This window comes from Geotrypetes seraphini, chromosome 3 (assembly GCF_902459505.1).
Source record: "Geotrypetes seraphini chromosome 3, aGeoSer1.1, whole genome shotgun sequence".
Taxonomy (NCBI): Eukaryota; Metazoa; Chordata; class Amphibia; order Gymnophiona; family Dermophiidae; genus Geotrypetes; species Geotrypetes seraphini.
In genome coordinates this window covers 69560906-69586707 of record NC_047086.1, presented here as the reverse complement: position 1 = coordinate 69586707, position 25802 = coordinate 69560906, and the positions used below count along the sequence as shown (strand labels likewise).

Genomic DNA, 25802 nt, shown 5'->3' with positions numbered 1-25802 from the left:
TAGAAAACTGGAACGCTCTTCCAGAGTCTGTTATAGGGGAAAACACTCTCCAGGAATTCAAGACAAAGTTGGACAAGTTCTTGCTAAACTGGAACGTATGCAGGTGAGGCTGGACTCATTTAGACCACTGGTCTTTGACCTGGAGGCCACAGCGTGAGCGGACTGCAGGACACGATGGACCACTGGTCTGACCCAGCAACGGCAATTCTTATGTTGTCTAAGCAAGCAGCGCCAATCACCATGTCTCAATAAGTAGGACAAGTGTTCAATTACAGTACATCGCAGAGAGCTAAACTCATGTTGAGCCTCAAGACAACCTATAACCATTGGTTCTTCCAAACGCTGAGTATTCAAACATGATCTATGCTCTAGCAGCCATTTTTTTAACCGGCGAGAAGTTTGACTCACATAGAGCATGTCACAGGGGTACACAATGATGTACACAACCCCCTCTGTTACACACGATGTCAAATTGCGAAGATTGTAAACCTTGCCTTTCATAGGGTGAGTAAATTTGTCAGACTCAATCATCAGCAATGACCACAGTTCCACCCCGATAGGTCGAAAACACTCTGGCTCAATATATCACACAGATTCCTATTACGACCATAGGAAAATAATATTCTCACATGTGGTAAACAGTGGTGCACCTGCAGAATATTCAAATGGAATATTGCGTTCAATTCTGGTCTTCTTATCTCAAGAAAGATATAGTGGCGCTAGAAAAGGTTCAAAGAAGAGCGACCAAGATGGTAATGGGGATGGAACTCCTCTCGTATAAGGAAAGACTAAAATGGTTAGGGCTCTTCAGCTTGGAAAAGAGATGGCTGAGGGGAAGATACGATTGAAGTCTACAAAATCCTGAGTGGAGTAGAAGGGTACAAGTGGATTGATTTTTCACTCCATCAAAAATTACAAAGACTAGGGGACACTCAATGAAGTTACAGGGAAATACTTTTAAAAACAATTGAGTAAATTTTTTTTCGCTCAGAGAATAGTTAAGCTCTGGAACGCGTTGCCAGAGGATGTGGTAAGAGCGGATAGCGTAGGTGGTTTTAAAAAAGGTTTGGACAAGTTCCTGAAGGAAAAGTCCATAGTCTGTTATTGAGGAAGACATGGGGGGGAAGCCACTGCTTGTCCCGTCATCGGTAGCATAGAATATTGCTACACCTTGGGTTTTGGCCAGGTACTAGTGACCTGGATTGGCCACCGTGAGAACGGGCTACTGGGCTTGATGGACCATTGGTCTGACCCAGTATGGCTACTCTTATGTTCTGTTTGATTTTATATTGGCGGTATATCAAATAAATTGAACTTAAACTTTTCTGTGCTGGTCAGCAGATCTTTCAGGTGTGAAGATGGTATCAAAGCCATGTGGTCCTTTTTTTTTAGTTCAATCTTTGAGTTTTAACATCTTACAGAGAAATGCAAAACACAATTATAAGCATATGTAAACATACAATAGGAAATTTTTAACAGAAACATGTCATTATCTACCCATCCCTCCCTCCCTAACCCAAACCCCCCACCCTACCTACCTCCCATTTTTCTGGCAGGCCATTCATTCTATCATACACATTGCTTAACGAAACCCTCTAAAGCGCTCCAAACATCCTTAAATGAGGCCATTTTACCAGACCTTTCAGCTAAGTTAACTTCATACTTATAGAAGAGGCACACATCTAAGCAGATACAATATAATTTAGTTATAAGTCAGCTTGGAAGTCAACTGTAGGTTGCTCGTCTCACTGGAGTGGAGGAGCTGCCTGCATGCAGCAGACCAATATCCTGGACGGTTCATAGACAACGGCACGAAAAACAAAAGCGCCGCCACACCGCTCTAAATTACAGTTTTTAGGGGCTCCGACGGGGGGTTTTGTTGGGGAACCTCCCCAGTTTACTTAATAGACATCGTGCCGGCGTTATGGGGGGTTTGGGGGGTTGTAACCCTCCACATTTTACTGTAAACTGAACTTTTTCCATAAAAACAGGGAAAAAGTGAAGTTTTCAGTAAAATGTGGGGGTTACAACCCCCCCATCCCCCACAATGCCCCCACAACGCGGCGCGATGTGAGCGGCGCGGCGGCACGCGCTGCGCTCAATTGTCTGGGCGCGACTTTGTCCCGGCGCGCTTTTGACCTGACACCATCCTGGACAACTGGACTGGGTTCAATTCTCACTGAAAAACTTTGTGAGCCTGGGCATTGCTCCAGGTACAAAAGTCATCTTAGATTGTGAGCCCACTAGGAACAGATAAAGTACCTATATAAGAACATAAGAGTTGCCATACTGGGACAGACTGAAGGTCCATCAAGCCCAATATGCTGTCAGTCCAGGTCACAAGTATCTGGCAAGATCCCAAGAAAAACAAGATTTTATGCCGCTTCTCCTAGGAATAAACCATGGATTTCCCCAAGTCATCTTAATAATGGGCTTATGGACTTTTGTTTTAGAAAACTATCCAAACCTTTTTTAAAACTTAAAAACTAAGCTAACTGCTTTCACCACATTCTCCAGCAATGAAATCCAGAGCTTAATTATACGTTAAGTGAAGAAAAAGAGGGAGGGGAACAAAAAGAGAATTTAACAAAATTAGAAAAATAAGGAAAGGAAAAGAATGGGTTAGTTTCAATAAAAACAGAGGAGTGGGGAAAGGGAAGGAGTAAAAACATATAAGATGAGGGTAAAGTTTTAAGCGTGATTTATTTCTGCCCACGCCTATTGAATTATAAGCAGAATACCAGAGAAAGATAAGTTACCTGTAGTGGTGTCTAAAGGTCAAAGAGCGAACATTCAGCGCAGAGATAGTACAAGGAAATACCAGAGTTATGAGCAGAATGGCAGAGAGAAATCATATGCCTTTAATTGCGTCTTAAATGTCGAGAATGAACTTTCACTGCGGAGATAGTAAGGTAAAGAATTCCAGAGAGTGGGAGCCATGACTGAGAATTTTGCGATCATGGGGCCCATGTCCAGGAACTAGGTGTAATGTTGCCCCTGCAGCACCCCCAGCCCTGGCACTGAAAGACTCAAGGGCATTCTGCAAAGTTCATGGAGGCGCTAGACCAGCCTCAAAGCTTAATAACACCAAGAATGAGTGCTAGGATTTTTTATCCTATCTCCTTTACCCTCCTCCAAACACAAAACTAGTACGTATAGTGAAAGCAAATTCTGATACATTTTGTAGCTGTGTACAGGGAGAAATGTAAAATATTCAAATGTAGAACAATCCGGAGGGGGAATAGGCAGAGCAGAGCATGCTATTTTTGTATCCAGTGATTAGCAAAGGCATTTACTGCATCAATAGATGGCACAATGTGCTAATCATTGCAAAACTTTCTATACTGCCTTAGAAGTGGCCAGAGTCTGAACTTTACCACAGCATTTCCCAGGCATCACTCAGGGAAAATCAGAGCTGCAGCAAGTACATCCTCTCTCTAGGGCACCAACTTATGTCCTTAGAGTTATGTTTACTGATTTTACAAAATTGTTTTAAATTGCCTGATTTTGCACCTTTAAACTGCTTAGACAAACTTGCTAGGTTGAGTATATCAAGTGAACTTGAACACTCATAACTGTGAAAAACACTTTTGAAATTGTAACAGTCAATGATCTTGTAACTGATTATACTTAACAGCAACAGTCAAGTAAATGTGATGTACACAGTGATACAAGGAAAAGTTTGAATTTTACCCAGATATACGATCTTCTGAATACTGGAAGAGCTGTGCCTGAACAAGGCACTGGAAATAATAATTTTGACCCTATCCTTTGGGAACTCACTTATTCACTCTACAGGTAGTCCCCGGGGTTAAGAACATCCAACTTTGTTGGACTCGTACTTATGAACTGGGATCCTGCTCCTCCCTTCCTCCTTCCCTAGCCTCTGTTCCGTATCCCAAATTAGTCTCTCCCACCCACGGGCATTTACTGATGGCCAGCCCCTTCATCCCAGCCACACTTCTCTTCACAAAGCTGTGAGCAGCAGCTCCTGCATGCTGCCCAGAGCTAACCCGGAAGCCTTCCTTCTGATGTCAGAGGAAAGATTTCCAGGTCAGCCATGGGCTGTGTGTTGGAACTGCGGCTTTGTGAATAGAAGTGCAGCTGGGAAGGAGTCGGCCAGAACAGCAGTGCACACTAAGTGGTGGTGGTGGTGGGGGGGGTACGGTCCACCCCGGGTTTAGCCAGCATCGTAAACATCTTCGGCAGTGTTCACAATTTGCTGCTTTGCTGGTATCGGGCTTTCTTTTCTGCTGAGTCCAGCAGGAGAAAGGGGAAAGGAGGGGAAGAAAAATGCTGCACCCAACTGGGGAGAGAGAGAGGGAGGGAGGGAGGGAGGGAGGGAGAGAATAGGAAAGAGATGCTAGACCATGGGAAAGGGAGGAAAGGAGATACCAGAACAGGGGGAGGTAGAGATGCCAGGGCATGAGGGGAGAGAAGGGAAGGAGACAGATATGCTAGACCAGGGGGGAAGGAGGGAGGGAGAGAAAGGAAGAAAAGGAAATGCCAGATCACGGATGGGGAGGGAAGGGAAGGTATGGAGGCACAGGGGAGCAGTGGAGGAAGAGAGAAAAGGCATAGGGGAGCAGTGGAGAAGAAGAAAGGCCTGGTGTGGAGGCACACAATTGCAGAGGAGGAGAAGGAAGGCAGAGCTCAGGACTAGGTAAGTGAAACCTCCTCTTTTCTTTCTATTTAAATTACAGTACTTTAATTTGAGGACTGTGTACTGTACAGGAGAGCATATACACACATGATCCGAGTTACATACAAATTCAACTTAAGAACTGTTTAAAAAATGGAACTCATTCTTAACCCAGGGACTGCCTGTAGAGTTGAGAAGAAATTAGTATAGAAATAAAGAAGACTCCCATCCCAAGAGGTGCTCTACACCAATATAAAAAAAAAAAAATTGTTTGAGCTTGCCTCAAAGCTCATCTGGAAACCTGCTTAATTTGAGAGGGGAGGGGAGAGAGAATTACTGTACCTGTAGAAAGGGGAAGTTCGACAGACTATCAGCATGTTTCTCCTTCACCATTAAAATGGCTTCTAGCAGCTGTACATCAGCTAAACTTAACTGGTCCCCAACCAGGAAATCCCGACCGTGATCTTTCAAAATCTATAAAATACCAAAAAAACAAAACAAAATAAAAAAAAAAAAAAAAACATCCCACAAGTTTGCATTCTTCAGTTTGAGAACAAACAGAATCAAATTCACTCAAACATATTTTCTAATGTTATCACCGACTTACTTTCTAAACATTTCATAGTCCCTGGTTTTCCTTTACTAAAATTATTCTCAAACCACCCAATCCCCTCTTCCCAACTCAGGACCCAACGCTCAAAGCTCAGACAGCACAGTAAAAAAATATATATATATAATTTTTTTTTTTAACAGGCGATGCTCAGCACAATAGCATGAAAATTACATGCAGTCAGCAGTAAGGAGAGCGCAGATTCTCAGGAGATATCCTCATCCTTTGCAACCTAGGGCCAAATCCACACTTTGCATTGTATAGGACCCTGCAACTCTATGTAAACTGGAAACTAGGCTCCAAGAAGAGAAAAGGAAGTTGCTGCCTGAAACTCATCTCTTAAATGCTGCCCAGGTCATGGGGGAAAAAGGGGAAATCTGCAGGGCACCAAGTGGAGGTATATCAGACAGCTGTGACTGGAGCTGGGAAGAGAAAGGGGTGAGGAATATTATGAGGACCCTGGAAGATTATAGAATTAGAGTTCAGAGTGGGGTTGTCTGTCCCGGGTATGATCCGATTAGTTACAACAATGAGAAGTAGTAGAAGTTAATTGAGGAATATGGTTAGGAGAGGACCTTCCTTAACACTCTGAATTCAGAGTCTCCTGACCACAGATCCTTCTCCCCATTATTTATATGTTTATTAAAAGCTTCTATACCTCTACTAATGACTGGTTGAGTCAATTCAGAGCTGGCTTATATTCGAAAATGACACGGGGACAAATTTTTTCCCCTCCCAACAGGAACTCAATTTCCCTGTCCCCATGAGTTGTGTTGCTGTCCCTATCCCTGCTCCCTTCCTGTAAGCTCCGCCTTAACTGCACAAGCCTCGAACATTTATGATTTTAAAGTGTTTTGAGGCTTGTGCAGAAATTGCAGGAATGGGGCAGGGAAAGGAAAAGAACTAGCCGGGACAGGAAAATGAGTTCCCGCAGGGACGGGGAAAAATTTGTCCCTGTGTCATTCTCTAGCTTATATCTCTCTCCTTTCCCAAACTCAGATTCTGTATCCTTCTCTCCCTGATCCTTCTCCCTCCTCCAGTCCAATGTTCTCTCTAATTTTAGATGGTCCATGTGTTCATGGAAAACTGTGTGTGTGTGTGCAAGTTTTCAGCCTCGACTTGATGTGTGGGATACAGCCTATGTTTACAATAAAGCAAGCCAGCAAAAACTGGATGAACTAGCTAGGCGCATGCGCTCCTTCTGACCCACATGTGCACAAACACATGCGCAGCTTAGAAGAAACACTCCTCCCTTCCAAGATCTTTGGTCCTTCCTTCCCTCTTCTTTCTCTCATATTTCATTTCAGCAAACCTTTTCATACCGTCTCATGTAGGAGGTTCACAAAGGGACCAGTCTAGAGGAAGTCCCAAATTATTGGATTGGATTAGAAGCTTATTGAGTGATATACAACAGGACCTGAAGCTATTTTATACATATCACCAAAAACTTTTCCAAACCCTCCTCCCACATCCCTATTATAAATCAACATATGACAAAGTGGTTAATAAGAACTGTCATAAAATCCTAGTGGTAACATAGGTGTCCATATGGCTGTGTCAATACTAAGTAGAATTCAGCTTTGTCAGGCAGGCTAGCTAGAAATCCTAGCAAAAAAAAAAAATGCAAGCACTCAGAGCTGGGTCAGTTTAGCAGGCTACATAGTGGACCTAGATGCCAATGTTTTGGTTAGAACTATGCTGGATTCTTGTAGTTGGGTATGGAAGATGTAAATGTTAGAGACGACATGGAAAAGATAAATGCTAGAGGGGACCAAAGGGATATATGGGGGGGGGGGGGAGAGGGGGGAAAGAAAAAAAAAAAAAAAAAAGGTTACGTGTTTAAACACTGATTTTTGTCAGTAGGCAACTTAAACTTGGATTCTTAAATCTAAGCAAAAATTGCAAATCTAAAAATGAAGACTAGGCCTAAAACTTAAATGTAATTACTTATAAAATGAATTTTCACCTGAATAATTAAATTCCCTAAATTCAGCTGAAAATCTGCTTAGACACCAAGCACATTTCAAAAATTTACTATAGGCTGGTTTTCAATAGTCTTTAGGTTATTAAATGTATAAATTTATGCAGCTGTACTAATGCATTATTTTTTTATGGGGAAAGCATAGTATAGCAGGTATTCTCCAAGGATAGCAGATATATTTTCTTACATATGGATGACATCATCCAAAGAACCTGGTACAAATCTACCAAGTGCATTGTCACTTTAAATCTTTAGGCAGTGCCCATATTGAGTGCGTGACGGTGCCTGTCATCGACTAAAGGGACCATCAGTTCAGTAAAAAAAAAGCTAAGAAGCCAACTAAGGGAGGTGAAAAGGTTGCAAGAATATGCCTGCTATCCTCAGAGAACACCTGCTACAGGTTAAGTATCCTTGCTTTCTCTGGAGGACAAGCAGGCATTATATTATGGCTCTGGAACAGGATATTGGATATATAAACATGAGCCTGGTGAAAGCCAAGTGGGTTGGAGGGAAAGTTGATGCTCAGAAAGTTCAGTCTAGAGGAGTTGTGTAGGCAAATTGATAGGCTTAAGAGTGATAAATCCCCGAGATCAAATGGCATCCACCCGAGGGTCATCAAGGAACTGAAAGGGACCATAGCTGAACTGCTTCAACTAATAGCCAATCTGTCGATCAAATCGGGAAAGATTCCAGAAGACTGGAAGGTGGCGAATGTTACGCCGATCTTCAAGAAAGGTTCAAGGGGAGATCCAGGAAACTACAGACCTGCGAGTCTGACCTTGATACTGGGTAAGATGGTAGAGTCACTGATAAAGGATAGCATCATTGATCACCTTGACGGACATGGGCTGATAAGGACAAGTCAGCACGGTTTTAGCAAAGGCAGATAGTGTTTGATGAACTTGTTGCACTTCTTTAAGGGAGTAAACAGACAGATAGACAAGGGCGATCCAGTCGACATTGTATATCTGGATTTTCAGAAGGCGTTCGACAAGGTTCTGCATGAACGACTACTTCGGAAAATTGCCAGCCATTGAATCGAGGGTGAAATATTCACGTGGATTAAAAACTGGCTGGAACATAGGAAACAGAGTGGGGGTAAATTGGACAATACTCGGACTAGAAGAGCATCACCAATGGGATGCCCCAGGGCTCGGTGCTTGGACCCGTGCTCTTTAACATCTTTATAAACGATCTGGACATAGGTACGAACGAGGTGATTAAATTTGCGGACAATATGAAGTTATTCAGAGTAGTGAAGACGTAGGGGGATTGCGAAGCTCTACAAAGAGACATAATAAAGCTCGAGAAATGGACAGCGACATGGCAAATGAGGTTCAACGTGGATAAGTGCAAAGTGATGCATGTCGGTAACAAAAATCTCATGCACGAATATAGGAGACCTCCCAAAAAAGAGACTTGGGAGTTCTGATCGACAAGTCGATGAAGCCAGCAGAGGCAATTCTTATGGTCTTATGTACAGTTTGTTATCCATTCAATTAGGCCTTAGCACAGAATCAGGTGAAATCGAAGACATCTCTCCTCAGCTTAGCAGATATAGAAATCCTTCTGTTACAGGAACAAGAGTTCGTCAGCCACTAGCACGGCTGTAATTTAGGTTGGCAGCAAAGGTTTCCTTGATGTGCTGGAATTCAGATCTGTTTAAGGTCTGATTCACTCTCTCTCAGACAGAGTCACACGAGGTAACTGTTCAGGTCTTAATTATTATAAAAGAGGTGCATGGAGAACACCTGTGATGAGATACGAGTTCACCCACATCCTAACACAGACTAAATTATAATTAGCACCTTTTCACTTGGATCTCATCACATGACCTCTTCGGACCAATCCAGAAACAGGACTTAGATGAATAGCCTTTCTGTATAAAGTCTCGTACAGGCTGGGAGACACAGGTGCCTTTGATAGACAAGCACAGCATAGGAGTATGCCTCCCCCAAGATTCACATGGGAAGATCACATAGGCATAACTGGATGTCCTTGACTAGAATACAGTTCTGGTACATACTCAGAATGCATCAGGCAGAAACAGCAAAGATATTTTCTTCTTTCTCTTCTTGCAAGGTTCAGGCTGGAAAGATTTCTTGCAAATAATGGTTCAGGCTTGATGATGTCAGAGAGGCCTAACCTTCAAGTGCAAATAAGGAAACCCCTACATTTCTCAGAAAAAAAAAAGAAATGATGGTCCCATGAGCTGACACTGGGTGGGAAGGCACTAATTTAACATGACAGCGCACTTAGTAGTGTGCATACTGAGTTCCATAAATGACATCACCCACATTTGAGAATAATGCTTGCAAGGAATTCTTTGGGGCTTTTTTTTTAGGTTGTGCCTTAAAAGCTACTTATACCTAAAATACACTTTTGTTTAAAGGAAGTAACTTTTTAATGGGGAAATTCTGTGAAAAAACACAGGTATAAAAAATAGGCTTTAGTAGCACACAAATACTCTCGCATAGTTTCAGTACAAAGTTGGTGTAAATGTATATTATAAAATATACAAGTACATCACAAGTCTTTCTTTCCCAGTTCTGCCCAAACTATGCCCCTAGGAATGCCTAGATTGTGTAGAAGTAGGTACAATCTTGGAATATGTGTATACCCACATGCAATTTTATCAATGCTCATTACCATCTGCAAAACATGCTTTATGCAGTTTTATAAAACTACCCCTTAAAATGTTGAACCATGATGTGCCAGACCTTTTCATAGACTGGGAAGTATCTAATAGTGGCTCTCTGTAAGATTAAGTCAAGCTGCTTTTCCTGCTGAGGGGGTTGTAGAAAAGGGTACATCATGATAAGTTGCATCAGGTCTGCTGCTCCTTCCGCATACATATCAATTCTGAAAGAAAAGCAAGCGCAAACTTCAAGAGCAATGTCAATAAGCAAATTGCCTCCTTACAGTCAACATTTAATCCTGGAGGAATTCTGCACAAAAATATTCAAAATTCTGGTGCACAAAATTAACAAATTCTGTCAAAATAAATAATATTTTTGCTAATTATTATTCATATTCAATTTAAAACACTCAATGCTTTATTTCTACCTTTACTAAAATATATTCAGGGATATTAACTATAGGCAAGTCAGAAAAGGTCTGAAAATTGCTATTTTTGCTATATTATACCTTTGGCTGTTTTATTTTTCCATCATGTTGGTTTCAGTTTCTCTTTCCTGCTTTCCTGTCTGCTAATTCTCCTTGAAGCAGCTGCTGTCCAATTTGTCGTTTCTCCTCTGTTGATTCCCTTACACCTGCTGGACATATTGATCTTTCCTTTTTAGTGTTTTTCTGACTCTCACCCTTCTCTTCTTTTTCACTTTTCAGCTATCAAATTCCCATCTTCACTTCCATTCCCCATCTTAATCTTTCCTCAGCCCTCCAATTCCCTTTCATTTTCAACATACTCCCCATTACCCTCACCCTCCGTAATAACTGCCCTTTCATCTGTTTCCTTGCTACCCCCTCCAGGCCTCTCCCATTCTGTTTATTTCCTCCAGCATTTATCTCCCCTCTCCATCCTCATAGCCTGACATTTCCCTGTCCTTTCTGTCTTCCCTTCTGCTCTCCCCCATGATCCAGCATTTCTCCCACTCTCTTCCCTCATTCCCATTGTTGTACATCTCTCCATTACTCCCTTCTGCTTTCTGCTCCTTCACCCCCTCCAGTTCCTGTCTCTCTCCCTCCCTCGCTTCCACCTCCATGTCCAACATCTCTCCCCCTCCCTTTTGTCCTGGATCCAATATGTCTTCCCCCTCCCCCAAGCAGTATTATAATTTGAGGTTTACTCATATTTAATATACTACCCTTGCTTTTGCAATAACAAGGCAGCTTACAAAGTATTAATAGAAATGAACTATATTTTCAAAAGGATAGCATTCTTTCCCTTCTACTGTGATATCCAACATTTGTTTCTTTCCTACTCTACTGTCTATCCCCTTCCCTCCCCCCATCTTACCCTGGGCCAAACATCTCTAATTCCTCCCCCCCCCATGCATCGTCTCTTTTTTTTCTCCATCTTCACTTGTAACATTTCTTCCTCTCTGAATGCAGTCTCTCACCCTCCCCTCCATCCCTACGTCTAGCATCTCTCCCTTCCCACCATATGCAAGATTTCTCCCTCTCGCCCCTCTCCACTTCTGTTCCATCTCTCCCGTCCTTTCCTCCACCCCATGTCCAACACTTCTTCTTCTCTCCCCTCTCCTCCCATGTGCATCTTTCCTTCCTGCCTTCCCTCCCCTACCTCACTGACAACTCTCCCTCCCTAAGGCCTTGCTTCAATGGGTTGTGGCAGTGATTCCCACACACTGCCTTCTGCTAACTTGGAAGCATTTGGGAATCACTGCTGCTGCCGCAACCTGTTGAAGCAACGTTCATTGCTGAGGAAGATTCAGTGCAACTGCAATTCTATGGCAATTCTGCATTGTACAGTTTTACAGAATTCCACCAGGAGTAAAACATTCACCCGAAATATCTTTTGAGTGGAAGGGGATAAGAATTGTCCCAAGAGTCCAGGATTCAAACTTTTCCATAAAGATTTGAAAATCTAGATACATAAGGTCAAGAGAGACCAACAAGGGAGGTTCCTGTTTGTTCGGGCATTGATGGACGACATGGAGTTAACTTTGGCTAATGTTTATTCCCCCCAGTCATGGCATGTGCCACTGAGGCTTGTGTACATCTGAGAAACTGAAAGCTATGCCATCAGTAGTTTTACTACCATCAGGGCCTCCCAAGGCAGACAGGTTTCAGTGGAGATGTCAGAATAATGATAAACCACCCATCTGCACAGCAGCAGATAAGCAGTGTTGGAGTCATAGGATCGTGTTTGATGCGATATTGAATTTATGCTGTGCAGAAGAGAGGCCTGGCAATCTATTATATTCTGCCAAGAAAATTTGATGATGTTCAACAAGTCGCTAGGACTCTAACACGAGTCGATGGCACTTAACTACTAATGTTTATTCCCCCAATGTTAGATAGGCAAACTTTCTGACATCGCTTAAAATACAATAGGAGAGTTTTCTTCAGGGTTCTTTGATTTGTGTGGGTGACTAACACATGTATCAGCCCAGCTTTGGACTCCACGGGGGCCTGTTTGAAGGGTAATAGCTTAATACTGCTGCCCTTAAAACCTTTGTGCAAGACTTGGTATTTAAGAACTACACATTTTTTTCTCGCATCACAAATCAATATTCTTGCTTTGATTGCATATTGGTTGACATCTCGCTTTGTGCACAAGTTAGCTCTGCCACTATAGGCAATATAACATGCTCTGATCATGCTCCCTGTAGTGTTAGCATTCAGGATCTTAGAGCAGAACCTGTCATTGGATTCTGGGACACTGAAAGACGAGAGTATAGTGCAGGAATACAGAGCTTTTGTAAAGGACTATTTGGAATTTAATTTATATTCTGGCCCACCCTTGCCTATTATATGGGATGTAATGAAAGCTATTACTAGATGTTTCTTTTTGAAACATGCTACACAAAAGTAAGACAGAGATAATCTAAGAGATTCATTTTATTACACCGATTGCCCATTTAGAATACAAGCAGACTGGATCATCTAAGCTTCTTGGGAACCTCCATGAGGTTCTGCTTTCTTTGGAGAGTTTTATCAGGAAAATTTTCAATACGCTCTTGGTAGGGTCAAGCAGATAAACTATGAATACTCTGGTAAGGCCCATTCATTTTTGGGCTATAAATTAAGAAAAGCCCAGGTAGATCATTGGGTGGGGGAGTTAAGATTCATCAGGAAGTTTGCTTTATAAATCCTTTTCTATCTGCACCTGCTTTGGAGATTTCTTCTCTGAATTATATGTTAAAGATTCTGCCATAAAATTAGATTCTATATACATATTTGAGCTCTCTTTCATTGCCTATCTGACCAAAGTACAACGAAAAGCTTTGGGAGGCAGCAATTCAGCCCGATGAGGTTCTTTGTACAATTAGAGGAATGGCATCGGGCAAGTCATGGGGCTTGGATGGAATTTTATAGAGCTTTGCCTCGAAGGTTTCCTCTCTACTGACTGCAGTGATAAATGCAGTTCGAGAGGACTCTCATATACCTCCTTCAAATGTTAGAGATGTGGATTTCTGTTATACCAAAGGAAGGAAATGATAAAAACAATTGTGCCTCGTATCGTCCTATTTCTGTTTTGAATGCTGATGTTAAATTGTTGGCGAAAGTGTTAGCTGAAACTATACACCTCCTAATTTATGCCAGACTTAATACACCTAGATCAGGTGGGGTTTATCCCAAAAAGGCAGGCTGCTGACAATATCCATAAAATTATAAATTTGAACCATCTAATACATCACAATATCAATCCTTTTTGCTGGGGATAGATGCTAAAAAGGCTTTTGAAAGGAATACATTGGCAATTTTTGGATGAATTGAACATGGGATTGGGTTAAGCCTTTATAGCTTAGAGCTTTATTCTAACCCTAAGGCCTTTGTGAGTCAACGAGGTAATTCTGCAATGGTTTACCTTGTCCAGGGGGACTAGGTAGGGTTATCCACTATCTTCATTGCTATTTGCTCTGGTAATGGAGCCCCTGATCTCTTCCATGGATTTGAACCTGGATATCAAGGGAGTGAAAGCGGGTGGCACAGATTACAAGATCATATATTCACTGATGATGTTTTTGCCAACTTTGATATCACCTCTCACTACTCTACCTAATTTGATGGCAGAGCTGAAGGCCTTTTCAAAGGTTTCGGGCTTCAAGGCAAACAAACGAAACTGAAGCCCTCAACCTTACTACTGACCAGCTAACTTTACAACAAATTCAGTCCTCCTTTCCCTTTTGTTGCGTCGCTGGGGAATTAAAATATCTAGGTATTTGAATGCAACCCAAATACAAATCCTTATACGAGGTCACCCTAATTTATTTTCAGCCATTAAGGCAGATCTTGAACATTGGAAACATCAGACTCTTACCTGATTTGATAGAATTTCCACTATTAGAATGAATAATCTGCCTTGGTTGCTTTACCTATTTCAAATGCTATCTGTAAGGGTTCCCCATGGAGTACTGGCTGACTTTCAAGGTTAATACATAAGTTTATCTGGGGGTAAAAAGCCTAGACTTTCATGTATACTTCTATTCCCTGATTTGTGGAAGCAGCACAAGCCAGATCAGCCATAGAATGGTTTCAACACCAAGACAATAAATTATGGCTACAGACTGAGCAACAAGAAGCTGACCCAGTCTCTCTATTATACTTGATTTGGCTTCCAAGAAGACATAGAAATATCCCATAGTGGTCTCCCTTAGGATAACACATACTTTCAGTTATGGGATACTATGAGCACTGTTACCGATTTTCAATTTTCGTGATATATCCCTACCTGCCACAACCCTGAATTTCTCCCTGGGGTGGATTCTCCAATTTATAAGACTTGGGAAGACAAGGGATTGTTGAGTTGAGGTCAGTTATGAGGACGACAAGATGATCCCTTTCCCTACGTTGGCAAAGGAATTCAGTCTTCCTCCCTCCCATTATTATGAACTGTATATATTGTGACATGAATCTTGCTAACCCTACCAAGAACAGGGAGGAAGATCCTGTAAGCCCCATTAAAAACCCTGGTAGGAGAACTGGGAAACATCCTGGACTTTTATAAAAATCCTGTGCACAGCTATAAGCAGGAGCCTGCCCTTTTAAGAATGCCTAAAGCTCACGTTGACAGTCAAAGTGCAGGGCCCTTTAAGATCCTGTCTGTTCCTGCTAGGACAGGGCATGGCTGAGTGCTGAGGTTTCCATTTCCTGAATTTCCCTCATCAGACAGGGGAGGAAGACAGTTGGAACAAGCAGCTGATCGTAGGCTGGGAAGGAGGCCAGTCCTTCCAGCTGAGCAGGAGCCAGCACAAGCCAATTCCCCTGCGGAGACTTCTGACTGGGAATTGAAGGAATTAGCTGAAAACCATGCTGAGCCAGGTACAGAGATCCAGCAGGAAGAATGTCCAATGGACTATATGGAGGATTTTGTTTTGCCTGACCTTAATGAGGAATGAATGGTCTGTGAGTAGGCTGCAAAGCCAGACAATTTATTTTTGACTGAAGTTTGCCTTTCTAATATTTTTAGTTCAAATCTGCCTGAGTGCTTATGCTTGTTACTTTGTGGGTATGTCCAGCCAGCTGGGAACTATGAAGCAGAGGCTGCATTTTTGTTTTGTTTTTTTACATTACATTACATGTGCACTACTCTGAGTTGTGCTGTGGGAGCGAAGTATAAAACCTGTGCCTGTCTTTTGGGGAGGGCAGCAACACCAGTGGTGTACATGCCTATCTCCTCCCAGCCTGTCTGGGAACTTGGCTCTACCCAAACAGGGCCCCAGCCAGAGCCATCTTGAAGAGAAAAGCGTTTCTTTGGATATTTGTTTGAGATGGTGGAATGAGCTGTTCTTGTTAGGCTAGCTAGTTTGAGCCAGAAGAAAAGTTTTGGGTTTTTTTTTTCTTTTGTTTGAATGTTGGACTCACTGGTTGTACCTAGAAATTTATTTTTGTATTTAAGAGACTGTGCCGAGTTTAAACTCAAGAAATTTACCTGGAGCTAAAGGTGGACACTGCACTTAAAGCTCAAGTGTGTGGAACTATTGAAACTTTTTTTTTTAAATAAGAAATTGGATGATTCAAGAATCCTTATTTGCTCGTATCATACTTACCATCCTGTGAGTTTTTGGATTTTCCATTAAAGTGTTTTTTTGGGTTTTTTTGCGACAGAGAACTCTGTGTGCAATTTCTGGGAGGCACTGAGAGCTATGTTCCACTGCCTTTTATTTAACTCTGGGACAGGGATTCACAGGGACAAGTAGGCCTAGCTGGGATCCTGTCCCACAATATATACAGATTACATGCTTACTGTCATCTTCTTGATTTCATCTAAGACTAACTGGAGCATATACTTTATTGGAAGACTTTGTGAGGACTTTATAGAATAACAAGGTTTCTAGTGGGTACACTCTGTATATTTGAGAGATTTAATGAAACCTGATTTAAAATATAGGTATGCCTGGGAGCAAGAGTTAGGTGTAACCCATGAATCCAACATCTGGGACACTATGGAACAGTCTTTAGGAAAAATATTGGTTGCATCTAATGTAAAGAAAAAGAACTTCAAAATGATATACCGTTGGTACCCAACACCAGAACAATTGCATCGATGGTTTCCCCAATCATCAGACCTTTGTTGGAGAAATTGTGGAGGGAAAGATACCTCGAGACATACGGTGGACCTACCTGAAGGCCAAAAACTAATTTGTCTTCCATTCGTTTTCAAATTAAGGGGATTACTGGGCTGACAACTCCATAGGATCCTGTGATCTTATTCAATAAACTGTTTCTGGCCTGCATAAAAATCAGAACCTACTGATCCAGCAACTGCTCCATGTGGCCAAACTTGCATTGGCTACTGACTGAAAGAAACTTGGTGTTCCAGCTGGATAGAACTAGAAAAACACAACTGTTCTGGGTGTATAAATTGGAAAAAATGACAGCTATAAGACGTAATTGCTTTAAATAAATGGGAAAATATGGGGGTTCTTTTTGTATTTTTAATTTTTAGGAGAGTGAGGCCCATATGGGTTGCTGCTTTGATAATTAACATATTGGATGGTTATTTGTTTGAAATATACTTCTTGATAACAAGTGAAATTTCCCTTGTAGGAATGGGTTTTGTTTTTGTTTTTTTTTTGTTTTTTTGGGGGGGGTTCTTTTTTCTTAGAGTGGGTCAAGTTTTTAGTTAACTTATTTAAGGGAAAAAAAGAAAAAACTGGAGCTCTGTATTGTATTGTGTAATTTGTCCTCTCTGCTTGATTCAATAAAGACTGTTTAAATAAAAATTAAAAAAAAAAAAAAAATCTTGCTCTTCAATCCGATGGGAGTACAGTATTCAAATCTTTTCTATGGAAGCTATTGTAGATCATAATTCAGCCAGTCAGTATAAATAGAATACATATTAAAAACAATCAATAAAATCAGAATACATCAGTAAAAAAGCAAGGAGAAGTTAAACTGTACCACAACTAAGATGTAAACATGTCAAACAGACAAGTCTTTAGTGATTTTCTAAAATCAGAATAAGAAGTAGCCTCTAATATAGGTTTTCCAAGCCATGTATTCAATTTAGTGGCCTGGAATGAGAAAATTCTGTCAAAAAAACTTCTTATATTGACATGATTTTATAACAGGATAATTAAATAGATTTATTCTACGTGTACTCTTATTAGAATAGTTCAAAGAAAAATGAGAAGCAAGATAATCTGGCAGCATCCCAAAAACTGCTTTGTAACTAATACAAGAAAACTTGAACAGAACTCTGGACTCTACTGGCAACCAGTGAAGTTTTTGATAAAGGGGGGGGGGGGTAATATGCTCCCATTTTAGTCCAAAAATGAGGCGAACCACAGTGTTCTGGATCAGTCTGTTTTTGAGTATTTTTTTGTAAGCCCCTAAATCCTATATAATAAAACTCTAAGCGCCGCATGCGCACTTAGAGTTTCGTGTTCCCTGCCGCTGTGGTGTGTGATTCATGGCCGGATTCTATTTTAGAACGCAGCGGCAGGGAACACTCTGGAACTTCCCCCCCTCACTCACTGTGAAAGAAACCGCTGTCGCCACCGCCGTTCCTTCTGCTCCCCTCTTTGGAGTGTCCAGTGAAGGCCAATGGGGTTTCTGGGCAGCTGAACACAGTCTCCAGGCAGCCGCAGCCTCAGCAAACGCCGGTCTTCCTCCCAGCTCGGGTCCAGAGCCTTTCCAGTGTCGTCGTCTTCGCCCCCCCCACCCCCTCCTCCCCAGCACATCCGATCCCGCATTGAGCCTCCCATCCGACCCTCCAACCGCGGTCTGGCCGCCCCCCTTCCCTTCTCTTCTCAAGGTCCCGACAAACCTCTTGACTAGCAGAGGCTACAGCACTCTAAACAGGCTGCTTCGCGGCCTTCTACTGCCCTGATTTGCTCTGCCGGTGACGCGGCAGAGGGAATCACGGGCAGTAGAAGGCCACGAAGCAGCCTGTTTAGAGTGCTGCGGCCGCTGCTCGAGCCGGGAGGTTTCTGATCGCCTCGCGGTGGGAGGTTCGGATGGGAGGGTAAATGAGGTCGGCTGCACTTCTGCAGTAGTGGCGGGAAGGGGGGGAGATGGAAACATGCTGCTTTCAAGGGTTCTACTGCACAGGGGAATGGGAGGGAGGGTTAGAAAAGTGATAGGTTCTACTGTACAGGGGGGTTGGGAGGGAGGCAGGCAGGCTGGCTGGCTTTGGGGGTGGGGTGGGCACCAAAGACATAGGAGGCACTAAGGACATAGGAAGGAGGCACTGAAGGCACTGAGGACATAGGATGGGACACTAAGGACAGGAAGAAGGCACTGGGGGCACTAAGGACATAGGAAGGAGGCACAGAGGTCACTAAGGACATAGGATGGGACACTAAGGACATAGGAAGGTGGCATTGGGGGCACTAAGAACATAGGAGGGAGGCACTGAGAGCACTAAAGACAAGATGGGACACTAAGGACATAGGAAAGGGGTCACAGAGAATCAGGCAGGCATGGCACAACAGAGAAATACAGGCAGGCAGGAGGCCAGGGAGACAGAGACACAAAGAAAGACAGACAGGGGGCCAGGGAGAGACACAGACAGAAAGAATGACAGACAGCGTACACGGAGAGAGAGAGAAAAAGAAAAAAAAAAAGATAGACAGACATCTACTCTAGCACCCGTTAATGTAACGGGCTTAAACACTAGTATATAATATTACACTAATCTAAAATATTCAAAATGGATGTCTACACCAGCAAACGAAAATAAGGTTAATCAAAAAACTTCTTGATGGTGCAAAGCTTCCATAAAACTGAGATACATTTCTTGAACAGTAAGTCTATATGTTTTTCCAGAGTCAGATATATATACACATTCATCTACCTCAGCCCTGTTCTACAATAATTGACAGGCTATATACATTTTTAAATGTACCCAATTTATCCGTCACCAAATATAAAGCCTATTTTATTAAGAAATAACTTAAAGTGAAGCTAAAAACTTAATTCTTCAATTGATGCAACACTCAAATTCAATTAATTCTTTCCACCTTTTTCTTCGTATTAAATTGCTTCAATAAATAACTTCATATTTCATTTATAAACTCAAATTTTCTCATACTCTTTCATTTGACCTCAGGGCTACATTTGAATTATCTATTTCATGTACAATTCAAGCATTTTGTAGCAAGCCTCCTCATCGGTCAGATTCCTCATACATCTACTATGCCTAGACACAATGGGGCTCTCAGGAAAAGTAAAGAAATGGTTCCAGGAATTCCTAACAAACAGATCATACCGAGTGGCCAGTAACGGGAATTACTCTAACCCATGGAAAAATACCTTGGGGTTCCCCAAGGCTCCCCACTATCACCCACACTATTCAACATTTATATATATATATATATATATATATATATATATATATATATATATATATATATATATATATATATATATATATATATATATATATATATATATATATATATATATATATATATATATATATATATATATATATATATATATATATATATATGCAGATGACATAACTATCTTAATCTCCTTAAATGACATAACAAATGAAATTATAGATCACCTTTCTCACATACTGACTGAAATCGAAAAATGGACAACCGACTTCAAACTGAAACTAAACACAGAAAAGACAAAAGTCTTCCTGGCAAGCCCCAAAGATAAAATTACCAGAACATCGTTACAATTAAACGATCACGAATACCCAATTTCCAAAACCATCATCCTTTAGATTACTGGTGCAGTCCCTGATCCTATCAATTCTGGACTACTGCATTATCATTTATCTAGGTATCCCAAAGAAAACAGTACAAAAATTAAGAATAGTATTAAACACTGCAGTTTGCTTGATCTTCGGACTGAGGAAAAACGACCACATTAGCCCTTACTACAAAAGGTTGCACTGGTTGCCAATGGAGGCGCGAATACTGTTCAAGTTCGCCTGTATTTGTTTAAAGCAGGTCTGGGGACTAGCGTCTTCTTACCTACTACCATATTTCATATTACACAACCCCACATGACCAACCAGAAACCATAAGAACATAAGAAGTTGCCTCCGCTGAGTAAGACCAAGAGGTCCATCGCTCCCAGCGGTCCGACAGGTCCATGACCTTAAAGGAGATCCTTGTCTACACCCTTAGATCCCCTTTATCCTTACCCTTTTCATAAGCTGTCCCTACCTTTATCTGTATCCCTCAATCCCTGTATCCTTCAGGAATTTGTCCATATTTGTAATATATTTACATATCCAAAGATCACAGGCTGCAAATACAAATCCTTTTTGGACAGGTCCTTCATGTTCCAAGCAAGCAAACAGCAGTCTTGGCTGAGAAATTACATTAACGAAACCAGCCTGACTTACAGAGCATTAAGGAAAGCAATTAAAACCATATTATTTGACTAATTCATCTCCTAAACAGAAGCTTCATCACTTACTAAGTTATACTTTCCCTCTGTCAATATCGATGTAATATGCTGTCCTTTTATCTATTTCTTGTGTAATAAGTTGTACCCTCACTTCTTGCATTCTGTAATTCGCTGATTGTCCAGCCTTCTTTGATGTAAACCGCCTAGAAGTCTACCTACTATGGCGGTATAGAAGAATAAAGTTAAAATTATTATAAGATTAATATAATGCCAACAGCACTTATCTTAATTAGCAGCAGGGAGGGACTCTGACGTGAAATGCAAATTTACGTCGGAGTCCCTCCCTGCTGCTAATTAAGATAAGTGCTGTTGGCATTATATTAATCTTATAAGATGAGGAATCTGACCGATGAGGAGGCTTGCTACAAAATGCTTGAATTGTACATGAAATAGATAATTCAAGTGTATCCATGGCATCTCCACCAATCAACGATAACCTTAGGGATCTTCATCACTACAAAAAAAAAAGTGTTATTCTACTGGGAACTGAACTGATGCCGAAACTCTCAACCCATTTCACAAACACCAGCAGGTAGGTTCCAGATGGAGGGTTTCAGTCTCTACCAACAGGAACTGAATGCGAATTTATACTCTAGTGACCAATTTTTTTCTAAAAATGGAGCATCGCACTGACGTATCCACATTATCTTACAAGACATTTTGAAGCTTGGAAGAGGAGTTTCCAGAAGACAAGTGAAGCTGTAAGTGGCTCTTAGACTGAGTACTAGTAGGTAACAGCACTACTGCATCTCACTACCTCTATGTATGTGTTTCTCAATTAAATTTCAAGGTTCAGCGTGAATGAAAACATCACCAAGCTGCTTTTCTTCAGTAGGGCATTCCCAACTACTGAGGCAGTAAGGGAGACAAATAAAATTTGCTCAATAGCAGGCATTTTAAGTAATACTTGTATATTCCTACTAATCTGCGATAAAATTTCTTCCCCCACTATATGGATTCAGGCACTTATTACACTATGTTTAAACACTGGAGAAGCAATCCTTTTATTGAGGTTTGATACTGTTGCCTACCCATGGAGGTCAACTATTAAAAGAACATGTACCTGAGATTAATTTAGCAATGGCAAAGCTACACATTTTATATAAGATAAGATGTAAGTATGTGAGGTAAAATATGTAAAAAGTCATACAAGGCTTTCTCCTTTGGAGTCTTCCCATGCAGGTTGTATTTTTCAGCAATGTAGTTTAGGATAGCTCTGGTCTGCACCAACTTCATCCCGTCAATTTCTACCATAGGCACTTGTTGAAAAAGTAGATCGCCATCTTTTGAAAAGAAAACATATCAAAAGAAAACCATCAATGGCATTACGGTTCTATATTCAAGACAAACATCTGATGGCTAACAGCAAATTTTGCATTATACAGTCCTCACCAATCTTTCCACTAAATGGGCAGCGGAGTAGAAAAAGGAACTTCTAACTATGGTAGTTGCGTTTCTGGTGGGATCCCATACCACAGGTTTGGTAGAGCTGATATTGCTATTAGGAGTTCTATACGTTAAGAGAACAAAGATGATTCAAGAACTGAACTTTAGTAACCCTGAACTGCCCATACAAATGTTTGTTTCCTTTACATCAATACCCAACTCCTTTATTGGGTTGAATGAAAATAAGCAAACTTTATTCATACTACCTCAACCTTTAAATCTGCATTGATACATTATTACACAGCTTGCCAAATGTATATGCGTTTTTTCTAAAGATTTTCACTAAAAAATTGTAAACTCTATTTTTCACTGCAGCTCATTTGATCTTCAAAGTTTTCTAGATTCAAGTTACCCTTGTGCTGCTAAAATTACATTGACTATCAATAGAATCATGTAATTTTAAATTATGGGTGTTTTGGGGTTTTTTTTAATTCTGTATGGCAGTGCACCTAGCTTTGCAGTGTCTACTCTTTTGGCAGATAGAAATTCAAGACCAACTGCAGGAATATCTAATATTATATTACCTAAATCCCAAGAAAATGGTTTACAAAAAGGTATTTTCAGTACTTCCTCCCATCAGGCTGCAAATAGATGGAATGAGTTACCAAATATGATCAAACATCAGTTGAATTACAAAAAAACGTTAATGAAGACATTTAAAAGGGTCTGTCAACTCTAAATAACTAGTTGTTTTTGTTAGCAATACCTCATATTTGTAACATTTCTGTATCAAACCCCCCCCCCCCCCAATGCTCAGCTTCTTAGAATTTATTAGGCACACAAAATCTGTGGGACACTGTGGGATACAAATAATGTAATGTAATTACATATCTCAATTACTCCTCAAATATCTCACAAGTACAATATCTGTAGTATTTAAAATTCATTCTAAGGGTTCTTTCTCTTTTATAAATTTAAAGCTGGAGTTGAAAAAAACCCACACACTTTCTCATCTTACAATCTTCACCAATTTTCTAGAGCAGTAGTACTCAAACCTGTCCTTGATTGCACTGGGTGAGCAGCCACTCCTTCCTTGGTACCTTCCTTTCGAATGTTAACTCTTAGGACAGTGGTCGTCAAACCTGTTGTGGAGGCCCACCAGCCAGTTGGGTTTTCCGGATATCCCTAATGAATATGCATGAGAGATTTGCATGCCTGTCACCTATATTATATACAAATCTTTCTCGTGCATATTCATTAGGGATATCATGAAAACCCAACTGGCTGGTGGACCTTCACGACAGGTTTGAGGATTACTGTTCTAGGGGTTGACATTCAAAAGGAAAGTATCCAGGAAGGAGCCGGGCCCTGATGGAAGCAGAAAGGAAAACGAGAGAGGTGAGACTTGACTTTTGGGAGTCCGTTATGAAGAGAGAGACTGAGGTATGAATTGGTGGCCTTATCTTTAAGACAACGATTATTTTTGATGTTGGAATACTGAGGGTAGAATTTCTAGGCAGTGCTTTCTAGGCCTTCTGATAGGGCTGGAAATTTGAGATTCTGCCTTTTTCCTGTATATGATGAAATCTGAAGTAAAGACATGGGGAAGATACAATGATAGATCCAGCAAATGGAACTTAATGATAACGAATTTTTCAAAAGTTCTGCTTCTACATAGGGGAAAACACTTTGGAGGAGAAAATCTAAACATTCATATTCAGTTAAGCATAAGAATAGCAAATAATAATAGTGGAATTTAGCCAATTTAAATTGGTGAGAGAATTAATTAACAAATTCTAAATAATCCCTCAAATATGGCTAATAAAAAAACTAGACCTGTCTTCAAAGTATTTGCTTATCGTGCAGAAGAACTGGAGGAAACATTGACACCTAAACAGACTCTCATCCAAGAAGAAGTTGAACCAAATACCTGTGGTAAAGAAACAACTGAGATAGTAGAACCTCCCCTGGTTGATGCAGCGCTAGCCAGTAAAGGAGATTTAAAACACTGGATGGCTGATATTAAACTTTCATTAGCAATATTTACCTCCAGATATTAAAGTTAATATTGATGGTCTGCATAAAAAAATGGATGATATGAGTCAGAATCTCCAGGAATTTGAAGAACGGATTATTTCACATGATCAGGAGATTGCGGAAACATTGTAAACAAATTGATTTATCAATGGAAGAACTATCCCTTAAGGTTGAAGATAGAGAAAACAGAACAAGGCGAAACAACTTGCGATTTTGTGGAATCCCTGAATCAGAAGAACTTAAAGATTCAACGACTTTTATACAATTTCTATGTCATAAGTTTCTACAAATGGAAAATCCAGAAGCAGACTTGCCAATTATAGAATTTGAATGGATATATCAGGCATTGGGACCACATAAAGCCGAGAGGCCAAGAGTAATAGCTTGTTTTCTAAGATATCCACAAAAAGAGAGAGTGCTACAGGCAGCACAGAAAACTGGCCACCTATTGTGGAATAATGTTAAAGTGGAAATATTTGCAGATATCTCTTCAGCTACGTCGTTGAGACTGTCGTGAAGTCACCAGATGTTTGCAGCAAAATAATATCTGTTATAAATGGCATTATCCATTTGTGATCTCTTTCATGCTGGATAACAAACAATATAAAATAACATCAGCCTCAGAAGCTCAACAGCTACTTGTACAAGCTAAACTTTGGACTAATGAGAGAGAAAAACAACATCTGGAACAAACACATCCCTCAACCATAGGGCCGCAAAACCAAAGATGGCACAGAACAGATCAAAAGAAGCGACTACAGAGACAAGCTGAATAAAATTGATAGTATAAATAATGAGAGGCATTAATAATAAACTTAACAGTCAATAGCTGAAATGGGGTAGATAATTGATAGGATATGGAGTAACCGGGACCCTGATATCTGGAAGTGGATCTGACCCCTGGTCCTTCGACTGGCAGTCGGATCTGGGACTAGAGGTTAGGGATGGGTAGGATTTGGATGGGTTGGGAGGAGGGGTTTCGGAGGTAAATGGATGGGAGGATGTGTTCAGAGGAAGGTATGTATGAGATATGAATGGTGGAAAGATATGTGCAAATTAGAAGAACGATTGGGAAAATGTATTTTATGGAGTATATTTACGCTAACTTTATGCCTAATATATGGCTGAACGAGTATTTATGTCCCTGAATGTTCGGGGCCTAAATTCTCAACATAAGCAACAACTCTACTTTCAAGAAGCTGGTAGAGTTAAGACGGCTACTGTTTTTTTTGCAAGAAACACATTTTGTACCAGCCCATAAAAGGTTTTTTACACATGCTCACTATAAAGAAATTTATTTTGCTTCCAATAAATTGAAATCTAAAACTAATGGAGTAGCTATTGTATTTGCTAATTATATGTCTGTGAATGTTAGAGAGGTGGTACGTGATAAGGAAGGCTGATTATTACTATTAAAAGTATTCATGGTGTGGGGGTCAACTATACACTCTACTAAATCTTTATGTTCCCAATGTGAATCAAGGGACATTTTATAATAACATAGGAGATATTATTGCAATATGCAGAAGGGAAAATTATAGTAGGAGGCGACTTTATTCTTACCTTAAATGTGAAGTTGGATAACTCTAATATTGGTGTAACTATAGCAAAGCTGAGCGACA

General features: G+C 40.8%; 1 protein-coding gene across 3 annotated transcripts in view; it reads right to left on the bottom strand.

Moving 5' to 3' along the window:
* LOC117357414 (glutathione S-transferase A4-like) overlaps positions 1-25802 on the bottom strand; it is a 55261-nt gene that overhangs the window by 5532 nt on the left and 23927 nt on the right. For all 3 annotated transcript variants that reach the window (XM_033937954.1, XM_033937955.1, XM_033937956.1), the window contains exons 4-6: positions 21908-22040; positions 9954-10095; positions 4985-5116 (exon numbers count right to left, since the gene is read on the bottom strand). In XM_033937954.1, coding sequence (XP_033793845.1) covers positions 4985-5116; positions 9954-10095; positions 21908-22040 — 407 coding nt within the window. The remainder of the gene's footprint in view (positions 1-4984; positions 5117-9953; positions 10096-21907; positions 22041-25802) is intronic.